The sequence below is a fragment of the Trichomycterus rosablanca genome, chromosome 5, assembly GCF_030014385.1.
Source record: "Trichomycterus rosablanca isolate fTriRos1 chromosome 5, fTriRos1.hap1, whole genome shotgun sequence".
In the NCBI taxonomy this organism is placed as follows: Eukaryota; Metazoa; Chordata; class Actinopteri; order Siluriformes; family Trichomycteridae; genus Trichomycterus; species Trichomycterus rosablanca.
Genome location: NC_085992.1, coordinates 19,622,865 through 19,645,151, shown reverse-complemented (window position 1 = coordinate 19,645,151; position 22,287 = coordinate 19,622,865). Strand labels below are relative to the sequence as shown.

The window sequence follows — 22,287 nt, the reverse complement described above, 5'->3', positions numbered from 1 at the left end:
ATTTGTACCATATGCCAGTTTAGCACATATATTTTTCTTTATTGAACTGACAAAAGTAGAAAACTTCATTGTGTTTTGTAAATATAAACACATTAAGAATTTGATGCCTGCAAGTCACTCGAAAAAAAGCTGGGACACAGGGATGTTTAGCAATGTGATTCATCATTTATTAACAAGACTTTTTAATGATTTCAAAACTGAGGACACTAACTCCCGCAGTTGTGCAAGTGGAATTTTTCTTTAATCTTTCTAGATAAAAAACTTTAGCTCCTCAACAGTCCCTGGTTGCAGTTGTCTCCTTCTCCATTTCATGATGCACCATACATTTTCAATAAGAGACAGATCTGGACTGCAGGAAGGCCAGTAAAGCAAACACGCTGTGTCTATGATGCCACACTGATGTAGCGCATACAGAACAATGCCTGAAATTGTCTGGTTAAAATACGTCACCTTTATAGCAAGATGTCTCTTTAAATTTGGAAATAACACCTTGACAATACTCTCATGAAGCTTGGACCACAGTGGTGAGCCACAGACCATTTTTGCTTGTACAGGGGTGGCACGGTGGCTAAGTGGATAGCACTGTTGCCTCACAGCAAGAAGGTCCTGGGTTTGATCCGGGTCCTTTCTGTGTGGAGTTTGCATGTTCTTCCCGTGGGTGTGCTCCAGTTTCAAACATGACATCAAAATCTTTATTAACATTAAATAAACAAACATAAACAACTTTGCTTGTACAGACTGAGTATTTGGTAGATCCATCTTTTATAACCAATAATGATTCCCTCACCTATTACCAATTAAACTGCCTATTGTAGAATGTTTAAAAACACTGTACCTAAATATTATATCACCTTTATACGCTTATTATGCCTCTGTCCCAACATTTTTGGAGTGTATTTCTGGCATCAAATGCTAAATGTATTATGTTAAATGTAATTAATTGCATTTTACAAAATGTTCCAACTTTTCTGTAAATGGGATTTGTATATTTATAAATGTATCATTTCAGTATGAGATCAAGAGAAAAAACATATAAAAAGTTTACATTATACTAAAGAAACTATCTGGTCAGATTAATAAGACAATACACTGATCAGCCATAACAATAAAACCACCTCCTTATTTCTACACTCACTGTCCATTTTATCAGCTCCACTTACCATATAGGAGCACTTTGTAGTTCTACAATTACTGACTGCAGTCCATTTATTTCTCGGCATGCTTTGTTAGCCCCCTTTCATGCTGTTCTTCAATGGTCAGGACCCCCACAAAGTAGGTATTATTTGGGTGGTGGATCATTCTCAGCATTGCAGTGACAATGACATGGTGTTGGTGTGTAGTGCTGGTATGACTGGATCAGACACAGCAGAGCTGCTGGAGTTTTTAAATACTGTGTCCACTCACTGTCCACTCCACTCTATTAGACACTCCTACCTAGTAAAGTATAATGCACTCTCAGGCTTACAGTCACATTGAACTGTCTTTTGTCGTATGGGTGCTGCATTGCTTTTTGTGTTTGAAATTTGCCTCCAGTCACTCAGTGCCTCTTAGGATTTTGAAATTCCCTTACATTTTTAACATGTGACTTAAATATATAATATGCTGAAAACAAATTGTATCCCTGGTTATTGCTTAACCGGTTAATCACAAACATCCCTTACAATCCCTAATACTTAATAACCAATTATATTTGCTAAGTGTCAGGCCAAGCTGGTAGTGCCTCAAACTCGGCAGCTCATCTCAAGCGGTCAAACCTGGTAGCTTAAACTCTCCGTGGTGTTAGGGTTAGTGTTTACTGCTGCATATGTGTTGTTTAGAAAGCTATTTTACACTTTTTTTTCCTACCAAATCAGTTTGCCTTTTCGAGAAAATATGTTTTCCTAAATAATATAAATCTGCAACTTAACATATATTTACATAACATCAAACCACAATTAAATTTATGGTTGATTCAGGCCTTTTTAACCACAACAGTTGTAATACATTAATTATATTAAGGACATTATATGCTTCCAACATTGCAGCAACAGTTTAGGGAAGGGCGCGCACGCGTGGTGTGTGTGTGTGTGGGCTGTAGTAAGAAGATATAATCAACCATAGCAAAAAGCCAAAAGCCGAAATCGCATGATGGCGACAAAGGTTTAATAAATACAACGAGATGTTACGTGGTGACATCATCAGACGTTCGATGATTTGGGCGGGAAATTTTCACCACGGGCACGAAAGCTGTTTGGCTGTGTCCGAAATGCATCAGTACTCCCTATTTCCTACAAAACGGAAGCGTGAATAATCTGCCCTTGCTTAATTTAGATTACATCGCTAGTACTCAAGCTCCAGATCATGTTCGATCCAATAATAATTGCGCTGTATTTTTTTTTTATTAAAGCATGTTTTATAGAATACTGAAATACACCTTGTAGTGCACTAGTAGTGTTTAGAGTGTGGTTCTTGACGCAGACTTTGCGTCTTAAGCCCGCTGGAGGAGTCACGTGATCGTCCTAGCAGAAGTAGTGCTGTTTTGTTGTCACGTTATTTATGTAGTTATGTCAGTTTTGTTATTAGCTTGCTAACTTTTCAACTAGCTTTTAGCAAACATGATTTAGTGAAGATGCACTGAATGAATACACGAACTGTAATAAAGTAGAGTGAGGTATAATGGCAGGCGTGATTCGCAGGCTAGATGAAACAGTAGTGAACCGTATTGCTGCTGGAGAAGTCATTCAGCGACCTGCCAATGCTATTAAAGAAATGATTGAGAACTGGTAAGCTGGCCAACAATACTGCATGTACAGTAGTGTCAAAGTTGGAACACTCGTTGTCAAATCCATATTTTGTTGATTATTTAAGTGAAAAGGCTAACCCATCCGTTTCAGAAAACTTGTGTAGTTGTAGTGCACAACATGTTTGACCTGGCTTGCTGTGTTAATCTGTGCTGTTGTTTTTCTCATATAGCTGTAAATACAGAATGAGTCTAAAGAATTGAACTGAAGTGTTTAGACCTGTTTTAAAATCTGTCCCTTTTTCACGTTCAAATTCTATTATGTAAGGTTTAGATACAGTTACAGTAGTTACAATATTTTGCACTATGTTTAGTGATAAGCTGACGTTAGCTACAAAGTTTTGTTTAACAAGCTATTTTAGACGGCAAGTGGCAACAATCGCAGTATAAGAGATTGGTGCCAGCAATGTCAGACTGTGTAGTTTATCAGCCATAAAGGAAAAGACTTTAGCTTTACTAAAGCTGGGAATGCCATTGTAACGTGTGCAGCATGTGATTTTGCATTGCCTTGTTGAAAAATGCGTTGAAAAATGCGTGAAAAAGCTCGAAAATCTCAATGTACATGGCTTCATTAATGATGCCATCACAGAATGCAAACTACCAAATAGAGACTGGCTGCAGACATGCACTCATAGCCAAATGCACTCTCAGCCACAATGTCACGTGACATGCATTCTCCTCCACAATGGCAGAAACAGAAGAAGTCGCTAAATGACGTCATCGCCTAGTTTGCATAAGTGATAACACATGTCGATAGGTCTATATCTTATTATAAGTAGTGGTAGCACATCTCAATAGGTCTATATATTATTATAAACTATAGGTAGCTATAGATCCATTGATCTGTATCTCAGACATATTTCAAATTTATTTATTAGGATTTTATTTAAATTAAATTTTATATTAGCCCATATACAAAACATTTTGTAGTAAATAACATGCTAACCCTTTATGAGGAATATCTTCTAAGGTTTTGCCTTCGTGATTTATCATACCCTGTTGGATAAGATCCCAGTGAGAAAACTATAGATCACACAGATCTTATCTATAGCTACAAAAACATGGAATAAGGAAATAATTAGTAATAAATGCTCAATAAGTAATAAATGCTCAACATATTTACTCAGTAATTCACTTTATTAGACACAACCTTGACTGTACCAGTTGAACTGCTAAAAAAGCACAAAACTGAAAAATAATTGAATACCTCTTGTGTTGTCGTAATGTTAAGGTCGCAGATGGTTATTTAAAAATGATTGGCTTCCCTAGATGTATTAAAAAACGCTCTAAAATCACTGAACGCATGTATAAACGTGGTTAAATAAAACGTTAATACATAGCATTAGATAAACACCTGTTATAACTGTATGCAATCAAGTATAGCTAATTTGAGTACCTTGTATAGTGGAAGTCACATAATAACATAATAACTTAAACTTTGAAGTTTTAAAGGAATTAAAACTAAAACCATACATTACTAACCGCTAGCAGAAATAAATTAGGCAAAGGTAGCACAGAATTATAGGCGTTCCACTGAACAGATGTGCGCATACTCGGTAGGACAAATTAATGGAAAGGATAATTCAACAGAACAGTAATGTGCTTTCACGTCCAAGTCTCCAATAACACCAGAAAAAGTCGCTAGATTTGTCGCTAGTCGCTTTTTTGAAAAAAAGTTGCTAGAGGGGTATGAAAACTCGCTAAATATAGCGACAAAGTCGCTAAGTTGGCAACACTGGGCAGAAACAACCCAGCAACACCAGAGTAATCTGTTAACAGTATCAACATTTTTATGGGCTGGCAGTGCATGTAAGGCTGTGAGTGCATGTCTGCAGCCGTACCCTTCTCAAACTACCTTTGCCAGGGGCAGTAAAACAACCACCATACCATAATAGACCTTGACTTTTGGACTTGTTTATAACTGTCTGGACTGTCCTCTTTGTCTTTGATATGGAGCATGTGTTGTCCATTTTTTCAAAAAAGATCTGGAATACTGATTTGTCTGACTACAATACATGTTTCCACTGTGTGATGGTCTATCCCAGGTGCATCCAAGCCCAGAGAACTTGTCGCCGCATAAGGCTTTTTTTTGCACAGTAAAGTTTCAGGTGTCATTTGGGAATTTAATTCTGTTTGTAGTGCTTAACAGAGGTTTGTTAAAGTAATTTCTTGCCCATGTGGTTATTAAAGCTCTTGAGGAAAGATGGTGCCGGGCACACTTGCTCTTTACGCACTGAAATTCCTCCAGATTCATGCAGTGTAGAGGGAGAAATATGCAAATCCCTTTCATTCCTTTTTTAAGAATTAACATTTTGTACCAAATTTTTTTTTTTAATTATTTAAGCTCATTACTATCTTTAAATTGCCCTTGTTTCAGCTTTTTTTGGAATGTGTTGCTGACATGAAATGCAGCTTGTGTTCATACTGTCAATGAAACAAAAGTCAAAGTAATTTTCCATACTGTCCCAACTTTTTTGATCCATACTGTCCCATGATTCTGTTCTAACTCTGCTCATCATCTTATATAAATGACACAAGAACTTAAATATACTAGCTGTATCTTTATTACATATGATTAGCATGTTTAGCTAGCACTTGTATTGAACTGTTTGCTGCTGGGTACTATTTAAAATCTGTAACTTGTAACTTTACTGTTGCTTGAACAAGCTCTCTTCTGGCCATGGAGTGATGTGGACCATTGTGCCCAGTTTCCAGCTGCTTCTTATCACCTGTCAGTATTGGGTTCCCACACAGAGCCACAGAGAAACATGCTATGCTCAATGTTATTACACTAACCCCAAACCCCCGTGGGGACCTGGGATAGAATAGGTGCTCAGCTTCCAGATCCTGCTACCTGAGGGAAATGGCAAGCTGTGGCTGTCAGGACCCAATACTTTACTTTGGCTTCTACTTTGCATAGACAGGAGATTGGGAAGGCCTGCTCCAATAAACAGACTGTGCCCTAGGTTGTATCTCTTACAAGATCCCTAGAAGGGGCTGGCTTAGTGTCAATTGAGCGCTATATATTATACCTGGTTATTCCATCCCCTTGTTGGGTTCAGAGGTGGGTGGGGAGCGAGGGTGATGAAACTGTAATTACACAACCATGAGTCTCAAACAAAACCCAAAATGAAGAATGACGGACTATGTGAACAACCCTGATCTGACTGCCAGATCTAACCCCTTTGTTGACTGAGAACTAGTCTGGAATTATTCCAATGGAATCCACACAAACTGAAATTAGCATTGAAACATTTGCCGGCATCTATGTAAATGTGTCCCCCCACCCAACCTGTAGCAGCTGCAAAAGCATCATCCGATGCAGGGAACTGGCCATGGCTGAAGACGAAATAACTAAGGAACTACTGCCCCAAGACATAACTAACATCGTGTTACGATCAACAGGCAGGACAAGTTCTTAAAGACCAACAAAATATATTGGTACATTCAACAAAGCAACTCCTTTGACAAAACCTATCGCCTACCTTTTGCCTATTGAATCGGACAGGCAATCAATGCACAAACAGTCAGAACAAGCTCTCAATAAGCACCTGACTACAGAAAACCTAAACAACCTAAGGATCACCAGAGCCTGGGTTTGTGGGTTAATTAACACAGCCAAAACAAAGCTGGAGATCATTTGTTAACTAAATTACAACAAACCCTCCAACTACCAAAATCTGTATCCTTTTACATAAAATGAAAGGCATATCATATATGATAACCTATGCACTGAATACATAGGAAAATATATGCCTATCATAACACCAACTTCAGCACGGTGGCTAAGTGGGTAGCACTGTCGCCTCGCAGCAATAAGGTCCTGGCCTCGATCCCCAGGTGGGGCGGTCCGGGTCCTTTCTGTGTGGAGTTTGCATGATCTTCCCGTGTCCACGTGGGTTTTCTCCGGGTGCTCCGGTTTCCTCCCACAGTCCAAAAACATGCAAGTGAGGTGAATTGGAGATACAAAATTGTCCATGACTGTGTTCGATATAACCTTGTGAACTGATGAACCTTGTGTGATGAGTAACTACTTTAAGTGTAAAACATGACATTAAAATCCTAATAAACATACAAACAAACACCAACTTCAGCCAGACATTAACAGAATTGACCAATGGTCAGTAACTTATGGTTTTAAATTCTCAAATCCTGGCCAGTACCAAATTGGTGCAAAATTCATCCCCTTAATTTGCACCTATAGAACCTAGATCAGATCAAAACTACAGATGCATTATTAATGGATCAATTAGATGACCATACCGGACTGGTTTAAAAACATCATCAAGGCATCAGATTTGCATTAGGAACATTTAAAACCCCTGTACAAAGCTTATATGTGAAAGTTCATGAACCCCTATTGGAACACAGATAATTACAACTGACCCTCCAATATGCTATCATGCTCTGAGACAACTTGCAAAATTCAGCCTAGTGGGTAGGGCTGTGGGTTACTAAATAGAAGGTGTTAAGTTTGAATCCCGGCTCTATACATCCAGCCACTGTAGGGCCCTTGAGCAAGGCCATTTAACCCTCTTAGCTCCAGGGGCGACTCCCTATCCTGTTTTAAAATTTATTTCCAGTAGCTGAAACACAATCGCAAATGATGTCGCTATTAAGTATGACTGTGTTAATCTGCACATGTGGATCTGTGTGTAATGCTATTTGTTTGCAAAAATAATGTTTATATGATTATTTGCATTAATTAAAACCACGCTAATGTGTATTAAATGAATAATTAATGAGACTATATGTTTGTTGGTCATCAGTTAACAGAATTTGTTGAAGTTTGCATCCCTGCTGACTAGCACTTCTTATGGTATTAACAAAGCATAAGTTAATGAACTCTTAAATTTTGCAGTCTGGATGCAAAGTCCACCAACATTCAAGTTACTGTGAAGGAGGGGGGACTAAAGTTGATCCAGATTCAGGACAATGGCAGTGGCATAAGAGTAAGTTGTAAGATTCCCTCTATATATCTTCTGATCAATAATTTAGCAGTTGAACCAATGAGCTACCACTACTCTACCAGTAAAAAGTAACATGGCAAAAACATGTACTTCCCAGGAAATGCATTAAAAACTAAAAACTGTAATTTGTTAAATTGCTTGAACTTTTACTTGACTGATAAATAAAACATTTTTGTGTTTTCTTTGGCAAACTTAATTGTATTTTGTAAATAGAAACAGTACCTCTTCCAAAACAGTAGAATGTAAAGCCTGTGACATTAGAAAATGTTTACATTACAGATCTTAGTTTTTAAAAGAGCATTTTTAAAAGTGTCCCAACTTTTGGAAAATGGGTTTTGTATATGTTATGAGTGCATGTTACAGTAGTAAACAAAACTAAGCATTATGAAATTAACATTATGAAAGTAGACATTTTACAGAATCCACACTGCTTAAAAGGTGTATGATGATGTTAACACAGTATATTACATTATTTGGGAACATGTTATCTTCAACAGTCCTAGCCAAAAGAAATGTTAAGTGGATTAGAATAAATTAATGTACTATTTGCCTTATGGTTGTGTAAACCAGCCTATTTTCTTTGTCAGAAAGAAGATCTGGAAATAATTTGTGAGCGGTTTACAACAAGCAAGCTACAGACTTTTCAAGACCTTTCGTCTATTTCCACTTACGGTTTCAGAGGAGAGGTATGCTTATATTAAAGGTTTTTGTAAGGCTTAAGTAAGCTACTGATTTGTCATTAGAAGCTAAAATGAGGGTGAAATTGTTAACTAAATTGGAATATAATTAAATTTTCTAAATTCACTAACCTGGCTCTGAAAGTAAACACATCACATTGCATGTATTGTTTGCCTACTAATTCAAAGTAGCACTTAACACTAGTTAGCTGGGTTTATTGTAATTATTTTTTAAACTATTTTTTTCTTTTCTTTTTTCTGTGTTATGTAGGCTCTTGCCAGCATAAGTCATGTAGCCCATGTCACAATTACCACAAAAACAGCTGATGGAAAATGTGCCTACAGGTGGGTACAACTTTATGTGGAGTCTATTTTCCCACGTCAGACTGCAAAGGCTGTTCATGCTGGATGTGATGGGAATCTGTGTGACTGCATGTCCAGAAACTCACCATAAGACTTTATTTTACCACAGAGGAAACTGAAGGATTATGAACTGTAATTACTTTCATTATTTATATAAATTTTATTTTTTACCTAGCAACGAATGTTATACCCCTAATAACTGCATACAAGCTAAGCACCTGGCAGGCGGAATAAACTCCCTACCATATGCCAAATCTTTTTTTCTTTTTTATTCACAGAGCCAGCTACTGTGATGGAAAGCTTAAAGCACCACCAAAACCTTGTGCTGGAAACCAAGGGACACAAATCTCAGTAAACTGCTATTTATTTGTCAACAATTATCAGATACTTCTGCAATTATACATTTCACAATTTTATGTTTGTATTTACAACCTCAGTCTTTTGATTATTTTACACAACATACTTTTGACCCTGTAAGTCATATAACAATACTAACACTAATAATAACAGTAAACATTATTTTCATTAAGTGTATGATGTTAGTTTACTTACAGGCTGTTTTTAAAACAGCAATTAAATTTTGCTTAAACTAGTGTGTACCGATAACAGGTAGAAGACCTGTTCTATAATGTACAAACCCGAAGAAAAGCCCTGAAAAGCCCCAGTGAAGAGTACTCTCGAATTGTGGAGGTGGTGAGTAGGTCAGTTTTTTATTTATTTATTTAGATCAGTGTAGATAATTTATTTACAATCATGCTTTTCAGTTAATTTTTTTTTGTTTATAACATTTTTATCATTCAGATATGCCATTCACAATGCAGGGAAAAGCTTTACAGTCAAAAAAGTAAGTGTCCTTTGTTTATATACATAGTGTGTTATATGTGGTCATTGGAAACCAAAATCATCAACCTATTAAGGCCTAGATTTAAAACCACACCGAAAATCAAAGCAGCATAATGTTAACAACAGCGTTTCCAGACTCTATCTTGTCTGTCACATGTGCTCAGTGTTAACCTGCTCTCATCTGTGATGAGAATGGGTTGCAAATGGCGTACATGGCAATTCTGGATTTCACTGCCTGTCAAGTCGCATAATGAGCTGTGAGCAGAGGTCCCATTAGTGGATGTCAGGCCCTCATAGAGTCTGTTTCAGACAGTTTGGTCAGAAACATGCACACCAGTGACCCACTGGAGGTCATTTTGTAGGGCTCTGGCAGTGATCCTTCTGTTCCTTGTTGCACAAAGGAGTAGATACCAGTCCGTCTGCTGGGTTGATGACCTTTTACTGCCCCCTTTAGCTCTCTTTGTTGTCTTGCCGTTGCCTCTCCAGGGCACCTGTTTTAATTTTCACTTGAAATTGAAGTTCCCCTGATTTTTTTGAAGCAGTGTATATGCATGACTTGGATACCTGTATCCGCTCAACATTAAAATCTGCATTAAAACGTCCACTGTATGTGAGAAACTCACAGAAGTTATATGGTATGTCACATGTTTAGAGTCATTTGTTGTACTATTTTAGCAGGGAGAGATGGTTGCTGATGTAAAAACTTTACCAAATGCCTCAGTTTTGGACAACATTCGAGTGGTGTTTGGAGTTGCAGTGAGCAGGTACTAATAAATTTAGTCAAAGCCAGTGACAGTAGATATTTATTCTTATGTTCTCATTTGTTTATTTTTTGAAAGTCAATTGTTTCCAAATGAAATGTAGGGTATTTGCTAAAATGTGATTGTGATAAAACAAATCATAGTGTTTATCACCAGCCAACTTCAGCCAGCCAGCCTGCCAAGATAAGCATGCAGACATTAAAGAAGTCTGTCTTTTTTAATAGCAACCAAACATGTAAAATAATCACTACCAATGAGCACATAGCTAACAGGCTGGCTAATGAACCCATTTCCGGAGATCCTGTAATTGCACTGTAAATATTAAATAGCAGATTTAATTTTAAGCTCTACTTTTTTATATTTTGAGGAAAATTAAGGACTTGCTTGTTGATTTGAAGTAACGACAGTGTTTTGTTTTTGCTTACAGGGAGATGATTGAAGTGGAGTGTGAAGATCAGAAACTTGCTTTTAAACTTAAGGGTTATATTTCCAATGCCAACTATTCCATGAAGAAGTGCATCCTCATACTGTTTATCAATCGTATGTTTCTCTAATTCATATACATACTATGAATTCATTTTGCATAGTTGATGACTTGTGGACTACCATGCAAATGAAGTGCTTCTATTGTTTTACAGATCGTTTGGTTGAATCTAGTGCCTTAAAGAAAGCAATTGAGACTGTATATACAGCGTACCTTCCCAAGAACACACATCCATTTCTTTATCTTAGGTATTGTAATTTTATTTACTTTATTAGCCAGTTTCTTACTTTATCTCTGGTGTTTTGTTTTACTAACAGCTTTTAGTTTGCAAAATAATTTACTGATTGCAATCTTGCTAAACACATACAAACACTTTCAAACAGCTACGTTAACAAACATCAGTGTCAACAACAGGAAAAAAGAGAACCTGTGGTTTTAAAATCTAGATGACTTCATTAGCCTTATTTATGCTCTATTCAAAGTGTCAAGATTAAAATGAACAATAGGATGCGCTTAGTATTTTAGAGAACAGAAATTCCTTGTTGTGTTTTGAACGAGGTGGTGGCTAAAAGTGCAAATCGTTGAGCTGTCTGTTTTAATAAATGACTGTAAGAAACAGCATAAATGCAGTTAGGCATACTAACTGAGGTAAAAGTACCTCCATACATACAACAAGAAATGGACAATCTGATAGACATACAGTCCAGGAGTATACATTTACCAGGAGCTTTAAGTATATTAAAATTAAATTAAAATTCAACAAAAGTCTTATTAAATAAGTCTTTGTTCCCACTCACATTTTTAAATTAAAAATATATACCACACTTAAATAAAAAATCTAAAACTAAAATAGACCTAGTGTGATTGCAATTACACTTGTTATCTGATAGTCTTCTTCTTCTTATTATTATATTTATTCTGCCAGTTTTTTGTCCAGCTTTCTGTGCTTGTGTACAGCTTTTGAATATATGCGTCTGTTCAGGCATCATGCCCAGTTTTATCTCCTTTTTTTGTCCCTTTTACTCCCATTGATTTTTGGGAGGCATGTTTATCCTCTGTACTTCTGCTCAACCAAGCAAAGATCATCAGCCACTAGCAACCACCTAACACACCATTACAACCACCCACCAGCAAATCTAGCAAACACTTAAAACATCTCAGCAGCCACTTAGCGACAGCTCAGTAACCTTATTACACCTTGGCAACTAGTTAGCTACACCTTAGCAGCTGCTTAAATTCTCCTTAGCAACTAACTCTTTACCATACCAACCACCAAGGAACACCTTAGCAACCACCACCAACATCTTACTATACACCTAGCAAAACCTTAGGAACCACCTAGCAATACTTTAGCAACCACTCACTGTACCTTGGCAACCACCAAGCAACAGCTTAGCAACCATCTAGTAACAGATCAGCATCCTTCTGACATGCTTCGGGAACTGCCTAGCAACACTTTAACAACAACTTAGCATCCCCTTAGCAACTAACCTGTCAGCATAGCAACTAACTAGCAAGAACTTATCATCCACCTGGCAACACCCCAGCAACCACTTAACGTGTTTTCAATTAACCCGCTACCATAGCAACCACATAGCAACACCTTATCAACCACTTCGCGTTTTCTTAGTAACTACTTAGCAACTCGTAACTACCTAGTATCTACCTAGCAAACTACCTAGTAACTACCTGTTACCATAGCAACCAAGCAGATATACTTTAGCAACCACCTGCGAAAACCTTAGCAACCAAAGTGTACACCTCGGCAACCACCTAGCAAAACCTGTCTAGGTAATTCTTAGACCTAATGAAATAAAATAAAACTTGCATGAATATTTTGTCTCTTTAGTAATAGTATAGGAAAAATGGAAAAATGATGGCTGATGGGAAGTTGTTATGTACATTACAGTGTATTTATGTCTAACAAATTCACTTTGTCCCCAGAATGAAATTATATTTAAAATGTAAATGTAAAAATATATTTTACAACCTTTGAACCTTTTTTCTCCAAAGTTTAGAAATTGCACCTCATAACATAGATGTAAATGTGCATCCGACCAAGCATGAAGTGCATTTTCTCCATGAAGACAGCATCATTGAAAGTATACAAAAAAACATTGAAAGCAAACTACTTGGCTCTAATTCCTCCCGCACTTATTTCACACAGGTATTTTTTTGAAAACATAACCATGTATTTCTGCACTTTTGCATGAGCTTTTTTATGAACTTTATGCATTTTTGTTTTTTTGTTTTCTAATAGACTTTACTTCCTGGACTGTCAATATCGGTCAGTGATGTAAAAAGTTCAGGTACTTCAGTAGCAGACAACAATGAACGTGTCTATGCTCATCAAATGGTGCGCACCGACAGCAAGGCCCAGAAACTGGATGCTTTCCTTCAGCCAGTGATTAAGTCCTCTTCAGTTCCCTGCACTGTAGCGAGTCCTCCTAAACCTGACCAAGTTACCACTAGTATTAATGCAGAAATGCTTGATGATGGCAAAGAGGTGCTTCCCAGTACTACAAAGGATGTGGAAAATGCTGATTTCCAAACAGAGACACCCCCAAGGTAGGGCATTTAGGGATTTATTTAATTCAGTTCATTTTAATTGTGTCAAAGGTCCTTGGATTTCAGTATAATCTTAATGTTTTCTGCAATGTTACTGCTTTGGGATGTGTTTTTGTTTGTGTTTTGATTGTGTATTCTCACTGTTGTCAAGACCCTTTTCTGTTACAGCATGACTGTGCCCATGTGCACAAAGCAAGGTCTATAAAGAATGAACTGTAACATTACTTGAGGCTTTCTTGACCAACATCATTACCCAGAAAAACACATACTCTTTTGAAATGGCAAATTCCCACAGACATATTTAGAAAAACTGCTGCTGTTACAGCTGCAAAGATCACATAGGTGTCACTCTATTTTAATACAATTTGTATTTGAATAGGATGTCCAACAAGCTTATGGTCAGGTGTCCAAATACTTTTGGCCACTTTGTATTTTCTGTTGAAGGGTGTTTCATGTTTAGGAATACACTGAACTTGTAACTTGCAAAAGTAACATAGCTGTTACCATGGCTTAAATTTTAAAAGGCAATTGTCTGTCTTGTAGCTTGAAACTGCCTGTTTGACTGATTCTGTTTTGTCACCATCATCCTTAAATAACCTTAGATGTTTTGTCTCATGGCCGCACACATTTTAGGTCTGACAAATGAAACTTTTGCAGCACACACAGCCTAGTATTTTTTGTTGAACAAATCTGTACAAATATGTACATTCTTGTTAAAATGAACGAACTTCTGATTTCACTGCCATATTTTACTAAGTTTGCACGAACTAAAAGCTGACTCACTCGCGACACCATGATTTGCATACTTACCTAGCATAAATTACTCCACCCTAACTAACTGCTCGCTGTAGGGAAATATTCAATCAGAAAGACGCAGCCCTGAGATTAAAATATTTTTATTTTTTACTCTCACAAATCAGTGTGCCAGGCAAACATGCCCCATGTGCCAGCTGTGGCAGGCATACCATAGGTTGCCAACCCTGATCTAGATTCTTGATTTTTGCAATGTTTGGGTAGAAACCCAGCTATATTCATTTAAAGGGTCAAGCATTATAATTTTTTTAAAATAATATTTTAACCTACCAAATAGATGTTATGTAGCAGCTCTGCAGTTCACAAGCGTTCTAATTTACTAGTTTTCAGAGTCTCAGCCATGCTCTTGGCTTGGATGATGCACTGCAGGCACAGTTGGAGTGTATGAAAGAGAGGAAAAAAGGGTTATAAACTTCTTGCCGCTGCAACAGTGGTTCCTACTGTTTGGTTGAGGTGGCAACAGAAGTGGAGGAATCCAGCAAGCCTGGCATGATCCTCTGTTCCTCCTGGTAAAATTAAAATGCAGAGGACTTTTTTACAGGTTAATTAAGAGAAATTTAGAGGTCTTCTGTATTTTGTATGAAAAGTAGTTGACGGGTATAACGTCAACAGGTAGAATGACCCAACTAAACATCATTGCATATAATATTCATTAATGCAATCTGATAAAATATAAAGAATTAGTTAAAATATATCTGTTGCTGCCTACAGATGCCGCTCAGTCACTGCTGTTGTTTTTTAAGTCAGCCATAAAATATTGTCTGCCTGTAAATTACACAAGCCTGCTACCACTGGGATCTAGTGTTTGATCAGTTGGTCGGGCGTTTACATATAGGCATGATGGCTATGTCTGACGAAGGGGGATGACCAAGTCCCGCGATGGATTGGTGTTCTGGGGTGTGTTTTCAGTAATTCCAGACAAACTTTAATCAGGACAGAGCGGTGGTTAAACAATATGAAAATAAAATAAAATGCATATCTTAAACCAATCTTGCACCAAAAATTGAAATGGGTGCACATTACTGTTTTTATCAACAATTAAAACCTAGACGTGATGAACAATGTTATAAACAGCTTTGTAAGTGGATGCATGGAAATCGGCTGGGCGCCATCTAGTGGGCATAATTGGCAGTGCCTGCAGGAGTCACGGTTCTGCTAGGGCGAATGACTGGACTATGTGGGTGGGGTCTTCAAACGCTGTGTAAGGACCCTCATTGGCAGATAGAGAGGCGCCTGTGCGAAGTGCATTGGTAAAAAAGGGTTCCGATAAGGGCTGCACATGGGTCGGAGGAGGTGTGAGCAGCAATACACCCACCTCGACTGCAATCAGGGATCCCCCAGCAGGGGAAGACAAATTGACTATGCTAAATCGGGAGAAAATGCATAAATAAAATAGGGGGAAAAAAGCTTTCTACCATATTGGTGTGTAGGCCTATAGCTGTAGAGCCTGGCCAAAGTGTTGTCATGTTTATCATGAGTGGTTTAAACAAATACGTTAATTACTGGTGTTGCAGGAAACGTCCTCATATGGATGAGGATAAGGAGGACCTCACAGCTGCCTGCACACCAAGGAGGCGAGTTATCAAGCTTACCAGTATAAAAGATCTGCGCAATGACATCACTGAACAAGCTCACAAAGGTTAAAGAGAAGTCAAGCACTGTATACATTATTTATCAATATGTTTTTTTCATCTTATTTTTTCTAGATAATAAATGTTTTATCCATACCCACAGGCTTGCAAGAGATGTTGCAGAATCATTCATTTGTTGGATGTGTTAATCCCCAATGGGCTCTAATTCAGCACCATACAAAACTGTACCTGTTGAACACAACCACACTCAGGTTGGAAACTAAACATACACACTAAATTTTTCTGATCAAAATAGCTAATGTACTATAAATATGTATTTTTATAAGAAGTAAATGCATTAAAATGAATACTGTACTGTTTGAAACATACAGATTAAACCATTCATTGGACATGTACTGTACCTGTGTGATGTCAGCCAGATGTGTTTTTTTTTTTTTTTTTTTTTTTACCTCAGTCAGGAGCTGTTTTACCAGATCTTGCTGTATGATTTTGGAAACTTTGGTGTTCTTCGGTTGTCGGTAAGTTCTTGTGTGTGTGTGTGTGTGTGTGTGTGTTTTTCCCTCTCCGGCTGCTCCTGTATTTAGAGGTCACCACAGCGGATCATGCTAGTCCACCTGATTCGAAGTGCTTTTTTTCCCACACTAAACTTAGTAACCATGTCTTTATGGACCTCACTTGGTGCAAAGGAGCAATTTTTAAACGATTCTTAACAATGGTTGTTTGGTTGTTGGCTGAAAGTCAACAATTAGCAATATGGTAATATGGTAATCTACCTTGTGTCATTACAGAGTCCAGCTCCTCTGTATGACTTGGCCATGCTGGCCCTGGACTCAGAGGAGAGTGGATGGACTGAGGAGGATGGCCCTAAAGAAGGATTGGCACAGTACATTGTTGATTTCCTAAAGAAAAAATCTGAAATGCTGGAGGATTACTTCTCAGTGGATATAGATGAAGTAAGTGTTTTTAAATTTTTGTTTCGTTATTGAAACTTTTGAGGGCAGCACGGTGGCTCGGTGGGTAGCACTGTCGCCTCACAGCAAGAAGGTCCTGGGTTTGTTTCCCAGGTGGAGCAGTCCAGATCATTTTTGTGTGGAGTTTGCATGTTCTCCCCGTGTCTGCGTGCGTTTCCTCTGGGAGCTCCAGTTTCCTCCCACAGTCCAAAGACATGCAAGTGAGGTGAATTGGTGATACAAAATTGTTCATGACTGTGTATGACATTAAAGACTTGAACTAATGAAACTTTTTTCATCATGAATTTTGTCATGAATAAAACCAAAGTGTGTAAAACATGTTGTTAAAATTTTATTAAAATAAATTTAAACCTTTAATTTAATAGTTAAATAACATAAAACATGGCTTTGGTAAACTTAAAGATGTTTTTATTATGTAATTATATTATAATTATGTAAATGGACAAACTTAATAATATACACAGAAGTACAGTTTCCCCATTTAAAACCAAGACTTGTTCAGAAGGTATAATATCCCTTCTTAGGATTGACATTACTCATTAAACACCATATGTTTGTCCTATTTGACATGTAAAATTGAACTTAACATAGTATATTTGTATAATAATATATAATATCTATGAATATTAAATAAAGATTATTAGGGGAGTTCTCTGGAGTCTCTGCACGTTGTTTAACCTTAATTGATTTTGATTTGTGAAAAAAATTATTTCCTATTGTTATAAATACTATTGTATATAGGTGGGCAGTATTTGGAATAAGAATCTGGATTTATGATGTGAAACTCATGTTAGGTTTGAATTGACAGTGAATTAAGAGAACTTCAAAGCAAGTCACTAAACTTGAACAACAGTTTATTTATAGATCACTATTCCACTATTTACATTATGTAAAACTAAAATGCACAACCTTGAAGACCCAAGTTTTACTCAGAGTATCACTGTTGACTTGGTTAGTGCTCATAACACACACTTGGCCGGTCAGATGAGAAATTGCCTCCTTGCTGCTGTAACACTTACTCCTAGTGTCTAAAAAAAAAATGCCTGTTAGCATGATTCTTCTATACTATTTATAGCACTTATGGGTCAAAAGAAATATTTGGTGGCCCTTCTTGACCAGCATGGGTGTGTTGCATGTGGCAAATACTATAGTGAAATTTATATGGGAATATGGGAAAAGGCTTTGCATGCATTTAGTGTGTAGTGAAGATTTTGTAGATACTTTGTTTAGTAATGGCATGTTATCTGTTATCTTTTATAGGATGGAAACCTGACTGGGTTACCACTGTTGCTTGATAATTATACTCCTGCTATGGAAGGTCTGCCATTGTTTATCTTGCGCTTAGCAACAGAGGTTTGTTCCTGTACAGAATGTTATTTAATAAAAAAAAAACTTGAAGTTGTACCTCACAAAAAAAACCTTTTTGCTAAACAAAACTTGTATGCAACTTAGGTAAACTGGGACAATGAGAAGGAGTGTTTTCGGGACTTCAGTAAAGAGTGCAGCCAATTTTACTCTATAAGAAAACAGTACACGCTGCAGCCAGAGGAAGCAACAGATACTGCAGTAAGTTCGTTACTGTTTTTTTTGGGGGGCGGGGGGGGGGGGGGGGGGGGGGTGTCAGTGTCATATCAAGGCCTGGATAAAATGAGGAGGGATCCATCAGAAAGGGGGAAAATTCCGAACTTTTACATAGTTCGCCCGCTTTGTTTAGTGTCCCCATTAAGCCTACTTTCCAAACATGGTACATCACAAGAATGGTACATCTAAAATCGTGCACATACACACCATCACTGGTGAGCAGCACAAACCGACAAGCTTTTCATGGAGGGGCACAATTCAGATAAGGCTGCGGCAGCAGCTGCACAAGCTTATCAGTTAGTGCCCGGCCTCCTAATGCTGGGTTTTTTTCCCTCTCGGAAATAAACTATACAGGGCATTATCTGTTACCAATCTCTGGCATGGGGCAAAGTTTACAGGGTTACAGACATCTCGTAAACTTAATAGTTGATGTAGAAATGTGAACCAGTAGTGTGATATTTGTATGTGGTAAAGTGTTATAAGAAATGCATGTAAGCAATCCATCTAAATGAAAACTAATCAAAACTATAAACACAACATGAATAGCTAAATAATGTTGAGTTTCGTTGTAGGAGACAGAGCCGAGCTGGCAGTGGAAAGTTGAACACATTCTCTTCAAAGCATTTCGCTCCCTTCTCATCCCTCCAAAACACTGCAGTGAGGATGGCAGTATCCTTCAAATTGCCAACCTGCCTGACCTCTACAAAGTTTTTGAGAGATGCTGAGAAAAAGCTGTTGTTATTATTAAATTTATAATGTTACACCTGTTCTAATGATCAATGTATTTTGTATGATGTTTTATTTGATGGCTAGATGTATAAATGGTTAAACTCAGCTGTGAGTTAAAATGTGTTTAGTATCAGTAAATATAAAATCTGCTTAGTATTCAGTGCATGATTGTAGAAATGTTTTTTTCTTATAATACAATACCATTTGAAACATCTACACACTTTGGAACCATAACCATGCATTTGTTTTTTTACAAAGTTAACAAAAATTGAACATTCAAATATTTGGCTGGCATATCCAGCTAATACTGTATAGAGGTTAAAGAAACTCCTGTTTTGTATTGCTTTTGTATTATTAATTTAGTGTTTTGACCAGTTTATATACAAAAAATAGTACTAAAATATTATACCTAGTAGTACTAAATTTAAAAAATTTAGTATTTTAGAATTTAGTATTTTTTCAGTACAAGTGGATGTGCCCGTCAGTGTGCAGCTTATTTATGAAGCTAAAACATTTTTTACCATTTTGCATAAGTTTTATTTGGAAAAAGTAGATTTTGGGTTCAGGGTCTTTCTCAGCCCAACAGTGGCAACTTGGCAAAAACCTGGCTAGAACCTGCAACCTTCCAATCAACAGTCCAGTACCTTAACCATTAAACTAATCAGAACATACTAAGATAGTTACTTTCTTCATGGATTCATACAATTTTTCATGAGCAAGAAACTTTTGTCATGTTATCCATAAGAATAATAACAAAACTTGTGTCAAGGGGGTCCCAGAAAGTTTTTAAACACATAGGAGTCTAAGAGAAAAGAATGATGACCCTGATCTAGATGATCCCCAAGACTAACATTGTACAGACTGAGGAGTCAACGGTGGAACCTTTTGGTAGACGAGTCCTGTTACATCTGCCATGAAGCTCAAGCAGTCAAATATGATGGTCATAATGTGAAGGGATTCTTAGCAGAATTCATGGTTTCATCAATTATGATCTCAGAAAATCCTGAAGCAGAACAAAGATTTGAAGCACATAAGCAAGTCCACCTCTGGATGGCTCAAAAGAAACTAAAGTTTTGGAGTGGCCTAGTCCAAGTCCTGACTTGAATCCCACTGAGATGCTTAGGCAAGACCTTAAACGGCCAATTCTTGCTAAAAAAAAAACCTAAATTGTAACCAAATTTAAACAATTCTTCAAATAAAAAATTTCTCCACAGCAATTTTTTATGGTTGCCACTACCATGTCAGCCAGCATTAGATTATTCTGTAAGTTCTTTTGCAGTAATAAAGGTTTTTTTTCTTTGTTGTCCTGATGAGACTGTTCAGGCCTCTGGATGAAATTTTGGTGCTGCTTTGGAACTTTGGACACCTAATGGTGTCTCTTAGAATATCTAAAGACTTGGAAATCTTTCTATACCCATTGCTCTTTGGTGCAATGAAATGATCTCATCTCTTTAAATTTTGTGTCAGCTTCTTAGTTTTCACCATGGTGACCACACATCACAGCTGAAACAAATTAGGAGTTATGTAACCCAACTTCAGGCCATACAGACTAGCATTATGTTTTAAGATCAGCAATAATATGTATGGGTTAAATAATTGAGATGGCAGTAAAATATCCTGCTACTTTAAAATATTATACTATCAATTTTCTTCATTTGCCATATCATTCAACTGATTCAACTTTTTCTGCAGAGCTATGCTAGATTTTGCTTTAAAAATAGCGTTTGAGTTATAAATCCATATTTTCTTTGGTGGATTTAATATTTTTGATTACAGCTGTAACAGAATATTAGTGTGCCAATTTAAGATGCCTAGTAAAGAGATTTTTTTTTTAAAAGGCACATACGTAGTATTACAGTTTTTTTGCAGTCAGTAAGACCCAATTTCTGAAAGTATGTCTCCTTTTGTCAAAACACAATAAAAAGCAGCTAAACAGCTAACATGCAAAAACTCTTACACTTTGGAAAAAGCAAACTTCATTAAAAAATTTTAACTCCTCCCAGTGGTATGGGAGTTTTTAAGTGCACAGGGTGCATCATGTTCTTTTTCACTGGGCACAGGGCAGGAACAGGCTGGACAGAGCAACAATCCATTGCAGGGCCTCAGCCCCCCCAACCCCCCTTTTAAGACATAGCGAACCTCAGTGGTGGTGAGCTACTGTATGAGAACACTGAGCCACCTACATAACCTTGTATGTACAAAAACAAAGAAAAGTTGCAGAAACCATTGCAATCTCAAAACAGACCAGACATTCAGAAACAAGTGTGTTTAAAACTTTAAAACAGTAAAATACACTAGCACACCAGCGCTCAGATTTTGAATACATCATATCAAATCTCAGCTCTGCCATCCGACTGGGCTGAGCGGCTACATGAACAATTGGCTGTTGTTTACAGGGTGAGAAAGCCGGACCAGGGTTCCTCATAACTGTTGCAATTATGACCTATGCTGGCTGATTGATGCCACCTGCGCAGAGTTGGGGAATAACGCCAGCCAGGGTGTGGCTATCCGTACACGAGGCTTATCCGCACATGAACGCACCTCATGCAGGTGAAAAGTGGCAGTCGGTACTGAGCATGTGTATCGTGTGTCAGTTGCAAAGCTCCTCAGGCAGAAGTGGAGAGTTGTATCAGTAGAGGGGTAGTGTGGCACAATCAGGGTAATTGGATATGACTAGATTAGGGGAGAAAATTGGGGGAACAAATTGGAGAAAAAAACAAACAAAAAAACCAATAGAATCACATTTCAGACTTATTAAGAAAACCTGCAAGATAATTGTTGAGATATTTGGCTCATGTGATAGACAAAGCCTTGGGATAATTATTTGCTTGAATAGACCAAACCAACAGAAATTCAAAATTCGCTTGTGTTACTTATACCTATAAAAATGTTTACAGCATAAAGCCAGATTATATTGTGAGAAATATAAATATAAGCTTTTATCTGTAGATTTAGAACGAAAATAATTAACCCACCCATGTAAAATGAACCAATATTAATACAGCTATTTATCTTGTGTATAATGTGGTGCTATAGAAATATTGTTTTATATATATATATATATATATATATATATATATATATATATATATATATATATATATATATATTTAATGTAACCACTCCAAACAAGAAAGAATTAATTTATTCAGTTAC

General features: G+C 37.2%; 1 protein-coding gene across 1 annotated transcript; it reads left to right on the top strand.

The window, feature by feature from the left end:
* The first annotated feature begins 2,513 nt into the window (after positions 1 to 2,513).
* On the top strand, positions 2,514 to 19,294 carry mlh1 (mutL homolog 1, colon cancer, nonpolyposis type 2 (E. coli)). The gene is made up of 19 exons (XM_062995810.1): positions 2,514 to 2,762; positions 7,641 to 7,731; positions 8,337 to 8,435; positions 8,698 to 8,771; positions 9,068 to 9,140; positions 9,399 to 9,490; positions 9,591 to 9,633; positions 10,308 to 10,396; positions 10,821 to 10,933; positions 11,032 to 11,125; positions 12,891 to 13,044; positions 13,138 to 13,445; positions 15,773 to 15,897; positions 15,993 to 16,101; positions 16,305 to 16,368; positions 16,639 to 16,803; positions 18,082 to 18,174; positions 18,274 to 18,387; positions 18,975 to 19,294. The coding sequence occupies exons 1-19, from the start codon at positions 2,656 to 2,658 to the stop codon at positions 19,125 to 19,127; spliced, it is 2,160 nt and encodes a 719-aa protein (XP_062851880.1). The 5' UTR covers positions 2,514 to 2,655; the 3' UTR covers positions 19,128 to 19,294.
* Positions 19,295 to 22,287: the final 2,993 nt, after the last annotated feature.